We start from the raw sequence: 17175 nt of genomic DNA on the forward strand, positions 1-17175 counted from the left end.
ATGAACTCTTTTTTCTCCCACCAAAGTGGGGGTGGGAACCAGTTCCCCCTTTTCAGGGAGAGCACTAAACTGGGAAATACAAATTCAAAACCACAACATTAAGTCAAGAGGGTTTTTTTTTCCCACTGGGGACTACAAATCAAACAATTCTCAGAGAAAAGACCTCACTTTGTAGTAGCTGCCACAGGGAAGAAGAATTGGCTGTGTTATGTAATAAAGCTCATCTGCACAGCCACAAAGGAGTTCAGAGAGAAAACAATGGGAAGTGGAGCCCAAATAACCTGAATATAACCTTCCTGGGTTATATCCAGGCCCATCAACCCATCAGAGGTATATATTCACATGTCCAGAGGAGGATAGGGGCACACTCACAGGTGGGAACACAAATTCTGAGCAATGAACACCTTGTCCAGGTCTGTCCCAGTGCTGTCCCAGAAAAGCCATTAGTTCCAGTGTCCAAGCATGATACTCACCACCATAAGACATCTGGAGCAGCTCTTGAGATCACCTTTTGGATTAAGGGGGTTGCTCTTTAGGGTGTAACATATGATATATAGGGGAAAAGCAGTTTGGGATCAGACAGACTTACTATGGCATGTTAAGGGAAGAAACCAAAGGCACAAAATGGGAGTAGTTTAGGTGATTTTGCAAAGAGCAAGAGTGGAAAAATAGAGGGGTAAGGGGATAAAAGGGGCTGGTCATGTGTAAATAATTGCTGGTGAGTATGCTTTCCTGGGTGTGCCCTGTGCCTGATCAGTGCAGCCTGTCCTGTCTTATTCAATTCCTTTCTCTATCTTTCCTGCGTGAAGGCCCTCTATTATTGGTGCATGAGAGTGTATGGGGCTGAGAGTGCTGCAACTGGAGTCAGACCATGGGTCAGTAGGCCCAGATGTTCCTGCTGCCAGAGACTGGGAAGAGTGTGGGTCTGTGAGTGTGCGTGTGATCAACAGGCCTGCCAGCAATACATCTTCAGCCTTGCTACTGACTGAATCTGGGAACAAGAAGAGGCAGTAGCCTCATCTCTCTCAGGCTGCTGGATCCAGCATGGTAGATTTTCCTCTAACAGAATTCTCAGTTTACCATCTGACAAAAATACCTGTGAAGACTGCTGTTCTACCTTAAGGAAAAGTCTTCCAAAGACAGGCTAGCTCCATTTGTTTCTCCTGCATTCAGGAGCAGCAGTAGCATGAGGCCAGACCAGCACACTGAATCTGAGACTATTCAAAGGTGAGATCATTCTTACAGCGGGCTGTACAGATGCTACAGACACCAGCTTTGCTTTCACCACTACAATATGACATACTAATGACTTGTCACTTCTCAGGCTGCATAAGTATTCATTTCTTCCTGATTATGTTTAAATGGAGTTAGGAGTTACTACAGTCACAAATATGATGTGTATGTTTAATGATACCACTTCACTTTCAAAATAATGTTTTCACGTTAGAGTACTATTAAGCTTTTATTAAAATGACAGCAATATCACTAGGAATCAGATAAGTGCACTTGGTTTTACAACATTTTGATTAGATTAGAGTTAGCACGGCTTCCTATTTACTTGTGATGATACAGAAAAAGAAAAAAACTTTAAACCTCTCACAGAAAGTTACACCTCATAGATTCATATTTTATGCTGTTACAGGGGTACTTACTAAAATGAAACATTAACATTACACTGAATAAGGCACTAAATACATCAAGCATGGCAATTGAGATGGGAGAATCAATCTCATATTGTAGCTGTCTTCTATTGTAAAAGACCAGTCAAAAATTACTGGATTTGAAACAACATGTTAACTGTGGGACCTCACAGCGACACAGGATTACCTGTGTAGTAATGATTGGACTGTGATTTTTCATTCTCTTACGTTTGTGTCTTTAGTAACAGGTAGTAGAAGAAGAGGATCCAGATTTTCTGAGGCATCACAAGTGACAGGAAAATAGGTTATGACTTGTCTGGCATGCTTTAGTGAGAAGATAAGGCTTCATTATGAAATAAGAAGTGATAAGACAGAAGTATTCACTGTCCCAAGCAACTACCTTTTAAAGATCAAACCTCACAAAGAGCTAGTGTCAAAGTGTGTGACTGTAACTATTGATATGCCACATAAAAGGCTTGAGAGAAGGACAGAGAACTAGGCCAAGAAAAATAATACAAGTAGTATCCTAGAAAGAATAGAGTGGAAACACCTCCAAAAGCTAACAAATCTGTAGCACACACAGCTCTGTCCTCCACACTTAATATTGGGTAGAATGTTGGAAAATATCCCCATCTGATCTTTTATAAAGTGGGATCACAGGAAAAGGAATAAGAAAATTAAGGACTAGATATCTTTGAAAAAAAAATGAAGAAAAGTCAGAGCACTAGATATGACACAAACTATAAAACTATCACACCTTTAACTTTCTTTAAACTGAACCATGTATTTTAAGAAACATTTTACAGGAGATGGAGCGCTTTCTTTAAGAAATGCTATTTTAAAATCCAAAATATATGTAGGCAAATATTTAAGGGTATTTAGACTATACCTATTTTCCTCTAATTCCAACCAACAAAACTGTGCTATCCATTATGTTTGCATTGTGTCGAAGAATCATTCAATGAACCTTCACACAGTTTCTTTGGAGATCCTGGTCCTGCTTTTAGTTGTGCTGATTTCACACTCAGGAAAAGATATTACTATATAGTTACATATGTGTGAGAAACAGCACTGTTGTGTCCTTCTAAATTCAAACTCTGTCGGTGTGGAGAAACAGATAAGATCAGTTTAGGTATCTTCAAAAATGAAAGGAAAGGATGAGTATTCAAATAAATACAGAGACAGTAAAAAACGTTTCAATACTAGGAAAGTATGTCAGTCTACCATTTCAGGACTGTGAAATACAATAGTGGTAAGAAGAGAGAGAGGGTAAGATGAAATGATGGAAAACAGTATTTTGTGTCAGATATATGACAACCCAAGATAGGTAAGACAATAACACTCAGTACTTTCAATGAAAATTAAGAGTAAGTACACTGAAAATTAAATGCTTACCTGGAACAGTATGTTAAGACTCCTCTCACATAGCATGAGCTTCAGTGCTTGAAGTGGTAAGCTCTTAACCTCCATGTTCCAAGAAACCCCAAAAGTACAGCTCTGTTTACCTTTAAAACCATGCACCAGGTCCCTTCTGTTCAGTTAGCAGTGGTGACTGCTTGACTTGAAGATCTTTAAATGATTGGGAATCCCATTTGTCTAGTTACTTTAAAACACTTCTGCTCTTTTCAACAGACCCTGGCAGACTCATCTGTTTGTGGATAACTCCCTCTGCACAAGTAAATAAATGTCAGTGTGCCTGCAGCAGTGGTTACAGTGATATTAGGTCTGCTTCTGCCCAACCATATTTTATTCATGCAAGGGTAAAGTTTTTCACCAATCCCCAGTAGGTTCCTTCTAAAAAGCAAGACAGTTGATGTGAATAATTGCAACAGGTAGCAAAAATACAAGATGTTGGAGGGACTAAAAGCAAAGTCGCTTATTTTCAGCAAAGTATCATAAAAATAAATTAGGAAGATCCAAAGTGCTTTAACTAACTAACTAAATAAATTAAAACCTTCATGGGAAGACCATTGAAAAATGCAACAGGCTCAACTATTAAAAATGCATAGTAGCAAAATGATTCAAGATGTTTTCATGCTTATGAGGAAAACAACAAAGGCACTGAATTCAGATTATCTTCCCACTGCTCTGATTATAGGATTCTCTTTTCCCTCTTTTTTTTTCTTCTTCCAATTAGTGCTGAATTTTTATTTCATAAAAACCCAACCATTGCTACTCAAGCTGATTTTCCACCTGAAGACAGTCTTCCATAGCTAAGCCTTTAACAGCCAGCTGTCATGAAAAGTTGAAGATGTTAACAAAAACATCAGATAGTTGTCCAGTACCAAAGGAACTGATATGGATCCTCAGGTGACACACATCAAGAAGAAATGTGGTGCAAGTGTTTTGACAGAGTTACAGGTGGCTGAGAAGCAAAAGCAGATGAACTCTCAGGAAGCAAAAGATCCTATTTTTATGTAAATGTCCTCAGCATCACTGGGTAAAATCTGGCAATCTCAGCTACTAGATTCAAGACACTTTTTTCCTATTGTGCATTCTATCTCGAGATACAGTGTGAAAAATTCAAAGAGCAAAAGGAATGCAACAAGACCCGTCAAGATTTTAGTCATACACTGACTGATCCCACTCGTAGCAGTTTAATCCCATACAACAACTAAGTACCATACAGCTGCTTGCTTATGCCTCTCCTCCCCTCAGTGGGATGAGGAGGAAAATCAGAGAAAGGTAAAACCCATGGATTGAGATAACAGTTTAATAATTTAAATAAAACAAATTATCATGAACCAGGTCCTGTGGCACATCAGGGCTTGTCCCTGGCAATAGGCTTCTAGGGATCACTTCCCAAGACCAAAACACTAATTCCTTGCACTTCCTGAAAAGTAGGGTCTGAATCAGCTGACACTGACCAGGAGGGGAATCAGAATTTATTGTCTGATTATGTATTTTTTCCCTATTTGCAACCTCAGATAAGCTTTTAAATTCTACAAATACTATACACACAAGGAAAAAAACAAAACAAAAACAAAAACAAAGAAATGCTGTCTGCTGTCTAACACTACAATCTATTCTTAGACCCAAACTATGACAAAACTGTTAGGAAACTGCTTTTGAATTAGATTCGTCGGTGCTGCTACAATTGGTTTTACTACTTGAAAGCTCTATGTTTTCTTTTGGGGGTGCAACACACTTCTGCTAGCTTGGATGCAGCTCAGTGATGAGGGAAAAGGCCACAGCCTCTAGAAAACACATGGACCATCCTTGGTTTTTAATCCCTCATAGCATTTCCACAGTGATGCTTAGTCTTCCATAAATACTTCCACATAAAATCTAATACTGAGGATCTGCCAGTTCAGGAATCTGGTTACAAGTAAGATAAGCCTCAAAGCACACTTGAGAGCTAAGCAGCTCCATTCTCTGGGAAGTGCTTTTTACTTTGAGGCCTGCATCAACTTAGATCAGCTCTTTGAAGTAGAGCAGAAAAGATTTGGCTTGGTCAGTCAGTCTAGAATGGGATATGATCTTTCACTATTATTTTTCACAAAGATTTTACAATCCTTTCCCCCTACTTCTACAGACTGAATGGAATTTTCAGGGACCCAAAAATTCAGATGGAGTTTATTACAGAAACCTAGGAGTAGTCAGTTATATATATATATATATATATATATATAATATACTCAAAATGTAAGATCTAATTTTTCCTTATTCTATAGCCAAATAAAATTACTTTGAATAAATATCAGGTTAAGTTGTTGCCATTCTGTAATAAAGTGAGAGTTTGAATATTGTTTTGTTTTGTTTTTAAATATTCATGCCTTTTTGTAGTGGAGAAGTGCATACAGCACCTGTTGTTATTCTTATGTGGTTCTTTAAAAGTTTTCATAAAGACAACAGGGTACCAGTGAAACATAATATCAGCTCATCAGGTTCCACAGGTGCTCTTCTGCAAAGCTATGAAATAACAGTTTATCTCCTCCTTGGAAAAACCTAATACAAAATTTTCACATACAATCACCTTAAGGTCTTCCCACCTCCCCCTCCAGCTTCATATCCCACCCAACCCTTCAATTTCAGATTTTTTTTTAAAGAAACAAAAAAGAAAAAGAAAATAAAAGCAGCTTATAAAACAGCAAAGAAAATAAAGTTATTTTAATATATATAGAAAGAGAACAAAATGAAACTTGAGGGAAAACTTACTGGCGTTACAGTTTATCCTGATACAGTCTAGATGGGGAAAAATAAATGAAAGATGAAATTGCATCCTTCAAGGTAACAGCTGCAGACATCCAAAAACAATCAGTCCACCCTTCCGGGGACAGACACACGCAAAGAGATGTGGCCATTTTATACTTATATACAGTCTGTACAAGTTCAGGAGTGGGTGTATATGTACAGTATATTCTATGTAAATATCTGTTACATAAATATATATATAGACATATATATACATATGTATAGAGAAATATACCAATATACATATATATCCACATGTTGACACAGAAGGTTCTTTCCTTTTTATAGAAACTTACACATCTAAGAGTATCTTCCACTCCAGACCATGTACTGATGTGAATTACAGTAAAAAAATTTATAATTAAGGCATAAAAATCTCCCTCAAAACACAAGTCATACTCCAGTGTCATTTTGCTTTTTAGAAACCTTTAGCAATTTTTCTAAGAAGCTTGAAGGTCAGAGTCAACCTTTACACTTGGTTTCTTTTTAATTAATTCTTATTGTTATTGCATAAATACACCATCTGTCAACACAGAATACCTGTAAAATCAGCCTATGAGATTTGTCAGTGCAATATTTAACCCTTTCCAGCTCTCCCAAAGACAGACCCTCTTCTCATTCCCCCAATGCCAGCCCAGAACACTTTTTATGTGCACAGAGACATTTGACATTGTCCGCTCAGGTGAGGAAAGGGTTAATATACTGCCCAGTTGTGTCCTATCATAAAATGGCCACTTGCAAACAGCTAACCGCACGAACGCCCAGCCCAGATTTCAGCTACTTCTGGAGGTTGGGAATACTTTTTTGGGGGGGCTTGGCAGGGAGAACGGGGATTTCTTTCAAAGGTCCCCAGCCCTGCCAGTTCCTCAGAGCCCAATCTCATCTTGCTGTCTGAACGCTAAGACTCAATGGGGTGTTTGTAGCGTTCAGGGAGAAGATGAAATGTGCAGTGAAGTGGCAGATCTGGGAACCTTTGCTGGCCCTGCTTCATTCAGATGTTACAGGTAAGGGAGGGACAAAGAGAGGTACATGGAAAGAAAAATAGAGTTATGCTTGTAGAATCTAAGAAATGGTAATTGAAGAGAAAGCAAGCTGAGGTAGAAGAGCCTGAGCTAGAGGGCTTCTGAGCATTGCTTCTCTCATTTAACACACTAATGCTCAGCATATCTCAGGTTATGATCCATAAGAGGATCTTTCATTTATAAATGCCTACTTACTTGTGAATGTCCACTGCTGTGGTGTCTAACGTGGGCGAGAGCTATTGTATCAGTGCTATTACATATCTTGGTATGCTGACCTTCTCTCAGGAAACCAAGGCCATGAATAATAGCACCATGCTAGTGGGCACTCTACCTGGACAAGTAATGCTTTAACCAGCAGAAATGGTCATATTTATTAAAGAGATATGGCCCAGAAAGGGAGATTATACAGAATGGCAAAGAAATATAATGCAGTTTGCTACTTAACTGGACCAATTTTATATTTACTCATACAAATGTAGAAAAATTATTTCAGCAGCTGACACTGAATGCCGTTCTTAAAAAACAAAGGAGGGGAAAGAATAAGAGTCTATAAATAATAAATAGAGCTTTAATGAGCACTGTAATGGCTGGGACACACCAATCAGGAGTAACATAGCCAGAGAGAGTCTGTTTTCAAGCAGAACTTCTCCTAAGAAAATCTGGGTTTGGTTTTGTGCGATTAGGTTTGTCATGTGTCGTCAACCGCAACAGAAAAGTGGGAGCAAACAGCCCTGGAGCAATTGCTACAATCACCATACAGTGGTGGCTATATCCCTTAGAGGAGTTGGGTGGGGTAAGGGGAGCTCTGAAGTACATGCAGGGGAGTTTCCTTCTACGACTTGATGGAAAGTGACAGCAATGAGAGACTCCCAAGTCTCATTCCAAGTGAAGTCAAGAGAGTTGTTACAGCTGGAACAACATGGGAATTTCTTATGGGCTGAAGAGTGTGCTGGAAAGGGAAACATGGCTGGTCCACAGCAGAGAAGTTTGCCTTTTTCTCTTTTTTTTTTTTTTTTTTTTTTATGTCCTGGGTCTTACCCACAGGCTCAGTCACTACTTCAGGTGAAAGGATAGATGTTTCAAACTGAAAACCAGTGTAGCCCTTATCCTGGCTGCAAGACTTCTATTTCAAAGGATTAAAGACCAGGCCACTGATGAAGCTGCCCTGACAACTACATGGTGCTATTTTATCTCCAGAATGTGAGCACAAAAGCTCTGCAATGCCATGCAATTGGGTGCCAGGTAGAAATGCTCAGGTGCACTCCAAAGGAACCAGCTCCTGAACCAGATTTTATCCAGCTGGGTCACTGGGGATCCTGCATGGCAAGTAAGAGAGTGAATCTGCTTGCACTGCTACACCAGCATCACCACACCCTCCACACTGCACGCATAGGTTTGATTTTTTTCATTTCCTTAATTGTGAGTCTTGCCCAAAGCACCTCAAAAATTTCCAACCATTAATACATGAAGCTGTTCTCTTCCTTCCTCTTAAATCAGTTTTTAAAAGGGAAGAAAAATACTATTTTCCTCTAAACTAGTATAGTGGTACAAATCCAAAACAGAGAGATTTTTCCTGGCAGTAAGGGAGTAGGTTTAGTTTGGTCTTTGTGCCCAAAACAGCTCAGATGGAGTATTTTCCAGAGCATATCACCTAGAAACTGGGCCAAAGACCCTCTCCTTGGAAAAGGTATAGCTCCACTGCAATTAGCTAACATTAATTCATTGTTTGAATAGAAGTATCTTTAGTAACAAACAGAAGTAACTGCAAATTAGGCCTGTGTTTCTTACCATTTATATTTGTGTCTGAAAATAGTGATATTTATTTGACGTTGCTAAGGCTCCTGGCCATTTTATCCTTGAATCAGGAAAGAAAGTCACCTTTGCTGTGTGAGTTAAAAATGTTTGTTCCTTTGGATAAGCAGCCATATGGGGCTATGGAAGAGTACTTTAAGGCAAGAATAGCACAAAAAAGATATTTGGGGCCTGACTGTTTCTAAACTCACTCTAGGTTATCTCCTGTGGGGAAACCAGATAAAGTCCCACGCACACTCTTACCTCACGTTATATTGAGGTTTCTTGCCTCTCTCCTACTTGCACTACTTGTATGTAGGAATGACAAAAATACTTTTCATTTTGTAGAGGTAAAGGTGTCTCTGACATCCTTGAGGATATATCTTAGGAAAAGATAGATGAGAAGGATGATTACACTTCCTTACATCAGAGGAAGTAGGAAATATTTATCCTAGTCACCAGTGACCTGAAGATATGCCGGAGCAGAAAGAAAAAAACCTGAAATATTCTTAAATAAAGGTCAGTATAACACTAACCCTCCAACTTATCAGTGTGAGGAAATCGTGAAGGTGGATGTCCCTATCAGACCAGCCATTTCTTTCCCTTTCTGTACATCATCTCAGCATCAGAAACTATTCCCAAGCATGTTCCAAGCCATGATTTACTTAATTTCTCTCTCTCCTTCCACTCCATACCCATTACTTCAAAGTCCTTCTCAGCAGAAGTGAGATATATATCACATTTAGATTTCTATTCTTCACACAACAAACACTCAGACTACTGAGAGACGTGCTGTCAACATGCAGATTTGCAGTGCCTTGGGCACTCACACTGGAAAGGTATGAAACAACTTCCTTGCCCTCTTGCTCAGAAAATTATTCATTACTGCTCTTCCTTTCCCCCCCCACCTTCTGCAGCAAGCACCCAGCTGCCCATGCCCACCCATGCCTGCCGGACTATCTGTCTCTCCCCTGTTTGGTTTGGACACTGGGTGTTGAGGGGGTGAGTGGGATATGCCAGCCCCTGCAGGCTGCTCCGTATGCTCTGTTCTCAGGGCTGTTTGCTGTGCGGGCCGCAGGCTTCAGGCCTTTGAAGGGTCGAATACCATCTTTTGATTTACCATGGCTGATGGGGTATGGGAAAGCTTTACAACTGAAATACACAGAATACTTAAAAAAATTTAAAAAAAAAAATCTAAAAAAAAAGGAGAAAAAAAATAATAAAAAAAAAACAAGGTAGGAAAACCTTAATAAACACATAAATGATAAGTAATCAAATGGAATAGATCAAAGAAGAGAAGAGACAGCTCTTAGTAATAGTATTAAATGACTTATAAGAAAACTACAATTAAATAACTCACCACTCAAAACAGTCTTGGTTTACACACATCTGTCTTGGTAAGGGGATTTTGGCAAGGTCAGATAAAGATTTGGTTCTTGTTTGTGACATTTGGGTAATGAATAGTCTCCTTACGGAGTTAGATGTGACTTAGAGTAAACAACTGGAAATGAATGGCTCTGGTAAGGCCATTCCTCCTCAAATTCTGTTTCTTCAGCAGCAAGGTAACTGTGCTGTTTTGATAGAAGGAAAGTCTTGTTTCAAGGAAATGATCTAACAGTTTTATAAATCTGAAGAGAGGAGAGGTGAAGCTGAATCTGGGTTGTAACAGTCTAAACTACCCTTCTGTTGAGTGCTCACTTCTAGGAGAGTGCTCACAGGTTTCCTCTGATGCAGCCTACAGTCACACTGGGGGAAGATTCAACCTCACAAAAGTTTCCAGCTGAAAAGCTAGGAAATCTGACATACACATTGCTTCAGTCCGTGCAACTACACAAAAATAGCCTTCAGTTAACACAGGAGTTTGTTTACAGATTTTGTCCTGCATTAAACTGTCAAAAACACATCTCTTTCCAAATATCTGTAGACCATCTGTCAAATCTTTAGCTACATCTTTTAACTGCCAGACAGTAAGAATTGAACAGTCCACCTCTAGGCTAGGTGACTGGAGTCTGGCATAACAGACCTCAGTGAGTGGCAAAAGTGACCAGTGCCGACCAGGCACACAATGTTGACAGGGCCTAAGGGAATATATTGTCTGCTGGCATGATATAATGAAAACCAGAAAGGAAAGAATAAACTGTAAAAAATTATAAGTATATTCAGGATAATCTAAATCTACCCTCCTCATATTCACATAGGGTCTACGTCTAGGAGGCCCTAAACATCCAAAATTTCCCTCAGACTTATTCATTGTTAAGATGAAGATATAACAGAATCAAACAAGTGGTACCTTTTTCAGGAGAAAAAGTGATAATTTTGTGATGAAGTCTGAAAGTTTTCAAGCTGTAGTACTTATCATGTGGGAGTATCAAAGGTGATAAAAGCAGCTCTTATTAAAATAGTAGCACAAATCTTTCAGGTTGCAAAGAATTCTCTTTTCAGCAAAGAGAGAAACTAAGGCATAAAAGTAAAAGAATTGGCTCTGGGTTACAAGAGGATAGTGTAGAGCTAAGTAGATACTGAGCTCCCCATTACTTCCCCAACAGAAGTAGGCCACTACCAATCTTTCAGCAACTAATTTTATTTTCTGAGAAAAAAATAGCTAGCAATAATTTTGAAGAAAGAAAACAGTGGTGAAAAAATAATCTCATTTTTCTTTATTATTAGCAGCAACTGATTAGATCAGAAGAAAATGCAGACACACATATAGATACAAAAACGTTCTGGAGCTTTGTGAAAAATTCTCTTTGTACATGTAAGAATGCTCAACAGCATCTCTTACGAGCTGTTCTCCAGAGGCACCATGTGAATCTATGAAATTTTCCTCCATTTAAAGTTAATATAGGCTGAGATGGTTATCATCAGAGTGCTGTTTCTCTTTATTTGAGAAGTTACTGTCATAGCTGAAGTTCATCTATTCTATTTGTCCTCTAGGCCAGTCTGGATAGCGCAGCAAGTGCTTTTATGCTAGCTAAACATTCAATATTGCTTTACACTTCTTCAGTCAAGCTAAGCAGAGCAAATATGCAATTTATTTTTTTTTTTTACTAAAATCCAAGAGTTTCTATAGACCTTTAGATAGACCTTTCTATAGACCTTTGCTTTTAAGAGATATGAACTTGTTTGATGCATCTTCTTCTCTTACTTTCTTATTCCAAAAGCAAAAATTAATGGTCTAGCTTGCCAAAAAAAAAAAAGACACCAGATGACATTTTAAAAAACAAGCTAGTTCCAGAGGATAACATATCTATAAAGCCACTACATGTTTTTCTCCTGATAACACCACAACAGGGCTTTTAAGATGCTGATACTATTAGGTCAAAAAATGCAAAAAAGTTTGTTCCAGTGGGGCTTAGAATTTTAAAAATTGACTCAAGCTTTCATGTACCATACACACATCTTCATAAAGAATACCCTACACATTAGAAGAGTTCTAACATTGCAGACTATCATGTTAGTTTTTTCTCTGAGTCAGAACCTCTTTTTAGTTATATTCCTGAATACACATGAAGCAACAAGTTGCATCACTGAAAAGTGAAAGAAAGCTTCATCTCATGTATTTACATTATTTAAAAAGGCTATTTTTCATTCCATAGAATACTTAAAGACTGTCAAGAAAATTAATTGATGCTAATCTAATAGCACATTCACTCCTAATTTTTTTTTTTAATTGTTGTTGTTATTGGACTTGTTTCCAGTTGTCTTTTTTTAATTATTTTCCAAGGAAGTGTAACTCTGAGGAGACAGAACAGAACCCTTTGGGATGGGGGAATACACTTTTTTTATTGTTACCTTCTTTTTAATAAAGGTACAATTAAAAAAAAAAAAAGGCTTTTAAACTGATATGTAAAATATGCCAAGCTGTATCAAATACTGCCAAACTATGTAAAGGGTAGGGGATTCACAGGACTTCTGCTTGCCACCATATCCATTTTACTTCCTGTCTATGTTCACCTTTGACTGTTTTGAGTGATGCTGGATGAATGAGGGATGTAACTGATCAAAAGATGGACCAAGCAGCATGTCTCACACAGAGCTCACCAGTCCCAGATCAAGAAAGGAAACTTAAAAACTTTAGGACTTAAAAACCAACACTGTCCATAACGAAGAACTGACAGCAAATCTTCATGCAGCAATGCAGAAGAGAATTTTGCAAGAGAATATAGTTAAGAAAGTCTCAGCAGTTATTTTAGAAATCAATCCAATCCAATCAAACCAACATAAATGAAATGAAATTATTTTTAAAAACCACTAATCACAAGCCCAAATTAATAGTGAAGAGGGCAATGGAAGGTTTTTATACGATACCTAAATTGACCATAAGTTTGACACGGCCTCCGTCCAACTCCAGGCGCAGAGTGTCAGCAGAGTCTCGTGAGGTGGTTGCCATCAACAGCCCATAAGCACGCTGGGACATGAAACGAAAGGACACATCTTCTGCTTCTGTGTGCATAACCATAGGCATGATGATCTTCATGTACATGCTGCCATCATAGCTCAAGATAGAGGCCTCTGCAAAGAAATTAGCAAACAATTGCAAAAAATTAAAAGAAGTTACACCTCTGTGTGACCTTCATACCTGAAGAACCCTGTCATCTATTAGAGAGCACTGTGTCTACAGAAATCATACCACTTGCCACAAAAAGTTATGTTACATAGGGAAAATGCAACAACTGTTTAACTGCATCCAGAAACCCTACATGGCAAGTATGAGCAGCAACAAAGATATGGTATTCACCACAACTGGAGTCAGCAGTACCCATGGACACATAATCCCCAAGGACAAGTGTGTTAGGACAGGGCCCTTTTGTGATTATGAACTAGCAAAGTCTCTGTTTTTCACATCTTCCAGAAAATGCAACCTCCTTCAGTGTTCTGAAGTCCAGCCTTCCACAGGACTAACTGTAATGACTAGAGTTCCGATTTCTGGTACTCTTCCTGTTGCTTATTGAGAGGAATTTAATTTCATTGCTACCACTTTAAAGAAAAACAACTGTATAAAGTGAATGTCCTAACAGGTCTTTTCTACATCAGATTTGTTCTGGTTTGTGATTTTATATCTTTTCACTCTTTACTAACAAGCTACATTAGTAGAGCTCTGCTGACACAACTGACACAAATGAAGAAAGGACCAAACCAAACTCCATTGCAAGTTTGAGTGTCATTCAAACACTTGAACTTAGGAGATGGAGGCCCAATGAAAGCCAGGAGGAGGGACAAAAAAACCCAAAAACCAATAACAAAAAAACCCCCAAAAACAAAAAAACAAACAACCACCCCCCCCCCGCAAAAAAAAAACAAACAAAAACATAAACACAACAACAAAATAGTCAAGAAAGAAATTACATTTTTCTATTATCTCTGAGGCTCTGAGGATGTCAAAGAAAATGGGAAGTTCAGCTGAGGAAAGGAGTTATAATACTTAGCATTCTCTATTTGTTCAGGGTCTTGCTTGCAGAAAGTGATATTCTCCTCTAAGAGAGGTTAGAATTAAAGTCTTGTGACAGAACTGCAGCAAGCACTACAGCATAGCAATTGTTGTTTCAATCCAGGAGTATGCTGAGAAGCATTTTTATCTCCAAAATTGAAAAATCTACATAAATATATTAATGTATGAATCAGAGCATTCCTTTTCACCATAGTCAATCCCTACCAAAGGCAGGGTTGTAGAGATTGCTTCATGTAGAATTTCTACCACAAACCTACATGTAAAAATCCCAGAGGTTTAAAAAAAAATAGACCAGTTAGCTCCTAGGCACATGGAAGGATTGCTCCATAAAGCACTTTTACCAGTGTCTCATCCAGCTCAGTTCACCTAAAGTTTTCTCAAATGATTGTTTGGGATTCTCATCAGGCATCCCCCACACTCCCCAGAAAGCTAACAGCCCATCTAATTTAACCAACTGCAACAAGTATTTGGAATCTAAATATTCTCCTTATGTTTCACTCCTTTTTCCCATATTTCCCAGATGATAGGAGCTAGATGATTCTAGCAGGAAAGAGCAAGTTTGGCAGAGCCAAACAGTACACCTTCTCAGTGTCCTAGTGTTAGATGGTAGAGTAGGGTAGATGGATGAAACTGAGGAACAGCCAAATGTCCATGCTGTAAAAGACCCATAACTGGCTCCACAGTGGCCAGTAACAGAATTCCAAAGCAATAAATATGTAAATGAGGTAATAAATAGAGATATAAATATCAAGCTGATAAAGTGACAGAGGAGACGTTTATATGGTTCCAAAACATTTGGAGGGGATCACTACGGTGGTGCTGGTGCAGTGACTCACCACACTAACAGTTAGTATGCAGAAACTCTCCAGTCACAGGACATACAAACATATTAAGAAGAAAATTTTCTGGGAGCATCATTAAGAAGTCTGCAAACAGCATCCTTATTCACGAGTTTTCCTAGCTGCACTCCCCACACACTGTCATGGTCTGTACACAGAAAGCTCTCTACGCACATCACCCACTCAGCCATTAAAAACACCTTCTGGGTACCAGCTGTCAGTGCTGCCCTGGGGACTCACATCTTCATTTGTCCAAGAAACCTTTTTCAAGGTGGGAGAATAGTTTCTTCTTTTCAAAGTGCAATTCTCTTCCCCCTCATGTCTGCACCTCTTACTTGCAACCCAGAGCTGCAAGCTGGAACTAAATGTACTGTATATTATACATACATTCAAAGGCAATGCCTATGTACACACAAACCTTCCTTGCTCTCTTTCCTCTCTCTCTGCAGATTGTATTAGAAAATGCAGTCAAGCATGAAATGGCTCTTTTGACGCCTTCAGCTCAGATGTGCCTTGCATGAAACAGTTGCTTGCCCTAGCACATGAATAGTTGGGAGGAGGGGGTTGGAGGATATCAGGACTATGAGTGGGAGTAGCTGACACAACTGTCCCAGCTCTGCTGCTTTTTTCTCCACAGTGCCATGCATTAGGTGCTTTCAAAACATGAATTTTTCTGTGGACTTTAGAACAAACCAAAAGCATGGTAATAATGACACTCTTCCCTTCAATAAGAATTCGTGTCCTTCCGCTTCACTGATCCCATTGTCAGATAATTACTGTCCTTAGACAAGAGATCCCAACCCTCACTATTATACTTACGTAAGAAGGACCTGAAGAACACTCAGAATTGCTGATGTTGACACAAAAGTCTGGACAGTGTTTCCGCTGACAACCCACAGTAGCCTAAATCATGTATTACTCTTCTTCTCTGGCCAGCCTGCTACAAATAGGGGGCAATGAAGCCTTGTAACAATAAGCAGATAAAATTTAATGTTCTGTTCTTGTTTGTGCTCCATGCTGACCTCAGCCTGGTCCAGCTCAGCCCAGCTATGCACTTGACGTATTTAAAAAATAACAAGATTTAATTCTCACTTTGCAAGTCTTCACTATCTGGAGTATCTGGGAGCCTTTCCAGCACATCTCCTTGGAAGTAGACCATTCCCTCCAGCTACAGAAACACCCCTTAGGAGGAGGGTATTGCCTAGTAGCAGCTATACAAATAAAACCTATGTTCTTGTCCTGACAGTCAGTCCCCAAAGGTTGAGGGAGGCATGTTACAGCTGAGCAACACATACGAAAAATCTGCTCAAGGTTGAATGTAACCTGGCAGCAAGCACATGACCTCAACCTCCCAAGCACCTGTGCTAGAGACTTCTGCCTGAATACAGGTACCCATTCCATTATCCTCAGCCATTTCCAGCAACGGAACTGTAATGCTTTGCTCAGCACCATAAATCTGGCAACAACACAGTTATCTAAGTATAAAATACATACAGATTCCTTCCACCCTTCTACTTTTAGGGTTGCTCTTATATTGGAAGTCTCACACAGACATGCACAGGAGCAATATATGAAACCATATTTGAGACCCCCACTGATTTGTACAGAAAAAAAGATCGAGTGACATTTATTTGTGATCCCAATGCCAGAAGCTTCATTGCCATTAGTTTGGAGATGGGGAGAGGAAGAAACCAGGTGTTGGTTCAAAACTGCCCTGACATAATGCCAGAAATCTCTGAAAATCAATATGTTATTAGGAGCGATTAGCTTCCCAGTCTTGTGCTCTCAGACCCTGCCAGTTTTAATTTTACACTTAGTATCCAAAGGAGCAATTCACTGCTGCTTCCCCACAAGGCATAAACCTCCTGGAGAGACAGAACAAGTGTATTCTTAGCATACAGACAGAAAAATATTCAAGACCTCTTCATGCTTTTTCACCTGCTTTCTAACCTCTCTCTTGTATTAATCTCCATTCTTTGCTTCTTTCCTTTCTTCTCTGTTTTATTTTTTCTGTAGTCTCCTGTTCTTCCCTGTGGTCTCTTCCCTCTGCCTTCCAGACTACAATACTATGTTATTTCTTCTTAAAATTTTTAGAAGGGGGACAATGCAAAAATAACAAAAAATATTTACCCTTCATGAAAGCTGAAATCACCAGTGACTGTAGTTCAGAGCACATGATTCTTTCCTCAGTTACATTGGAGAGACCAAAATGCTCAGACCAAATATTTCCACATTCTTGC

General features: G+C 39.0%; 1 protein-coding gene across 9 annotated transcripts in view; it reads right to left on the bottom strand.

The window, feature by feature from the left end:
• Window positions 1-17175, bottom strand: part of NRXN3 (neurexin 3) — a 996573-nt gene that overhangs the window by 630102 nt on the left and 349296 nt on the right. For 8 of the 9 annotated variants that reach the window (XM_050335880.1, XM_050335881.1, XM_050335870.1 and 5 more), the window contains 2 exons: window positions 12956-13159; window positions 5799-5825 (listed from right to left, as the gene is read on the bottom strand). In XM_050335880.1, coding sequence (XP_050191837.1) covers window positions 5799-5825; window positions 12956-13159 — 231 coding nt within the window. The remainder of the gene's footprint in view (window positions 1-5798; window positions 5826-12955; window positions 13160-17175) is intronic. The other variant, XM_050335871.1, reaches the window with a different exon arrangement.

This window comes from Myiozetetes cayanensis, unplaced genomic scaffold (assembly GCF_022539395.1).
Source record: "Myiozetetes cayanensis isolate MyiCay16 unplaced genomic scaffold, myiCay2020 scf6-25, whole genome shotgun sequence".
NCBI classification, from domain to species: domain Eukaryota; kingdom Metazoa; phylum Chordata; class Aves; order Passeriformes; family Tyrannidae; genus Myiozetetes; species Myiozetetes cayanensis.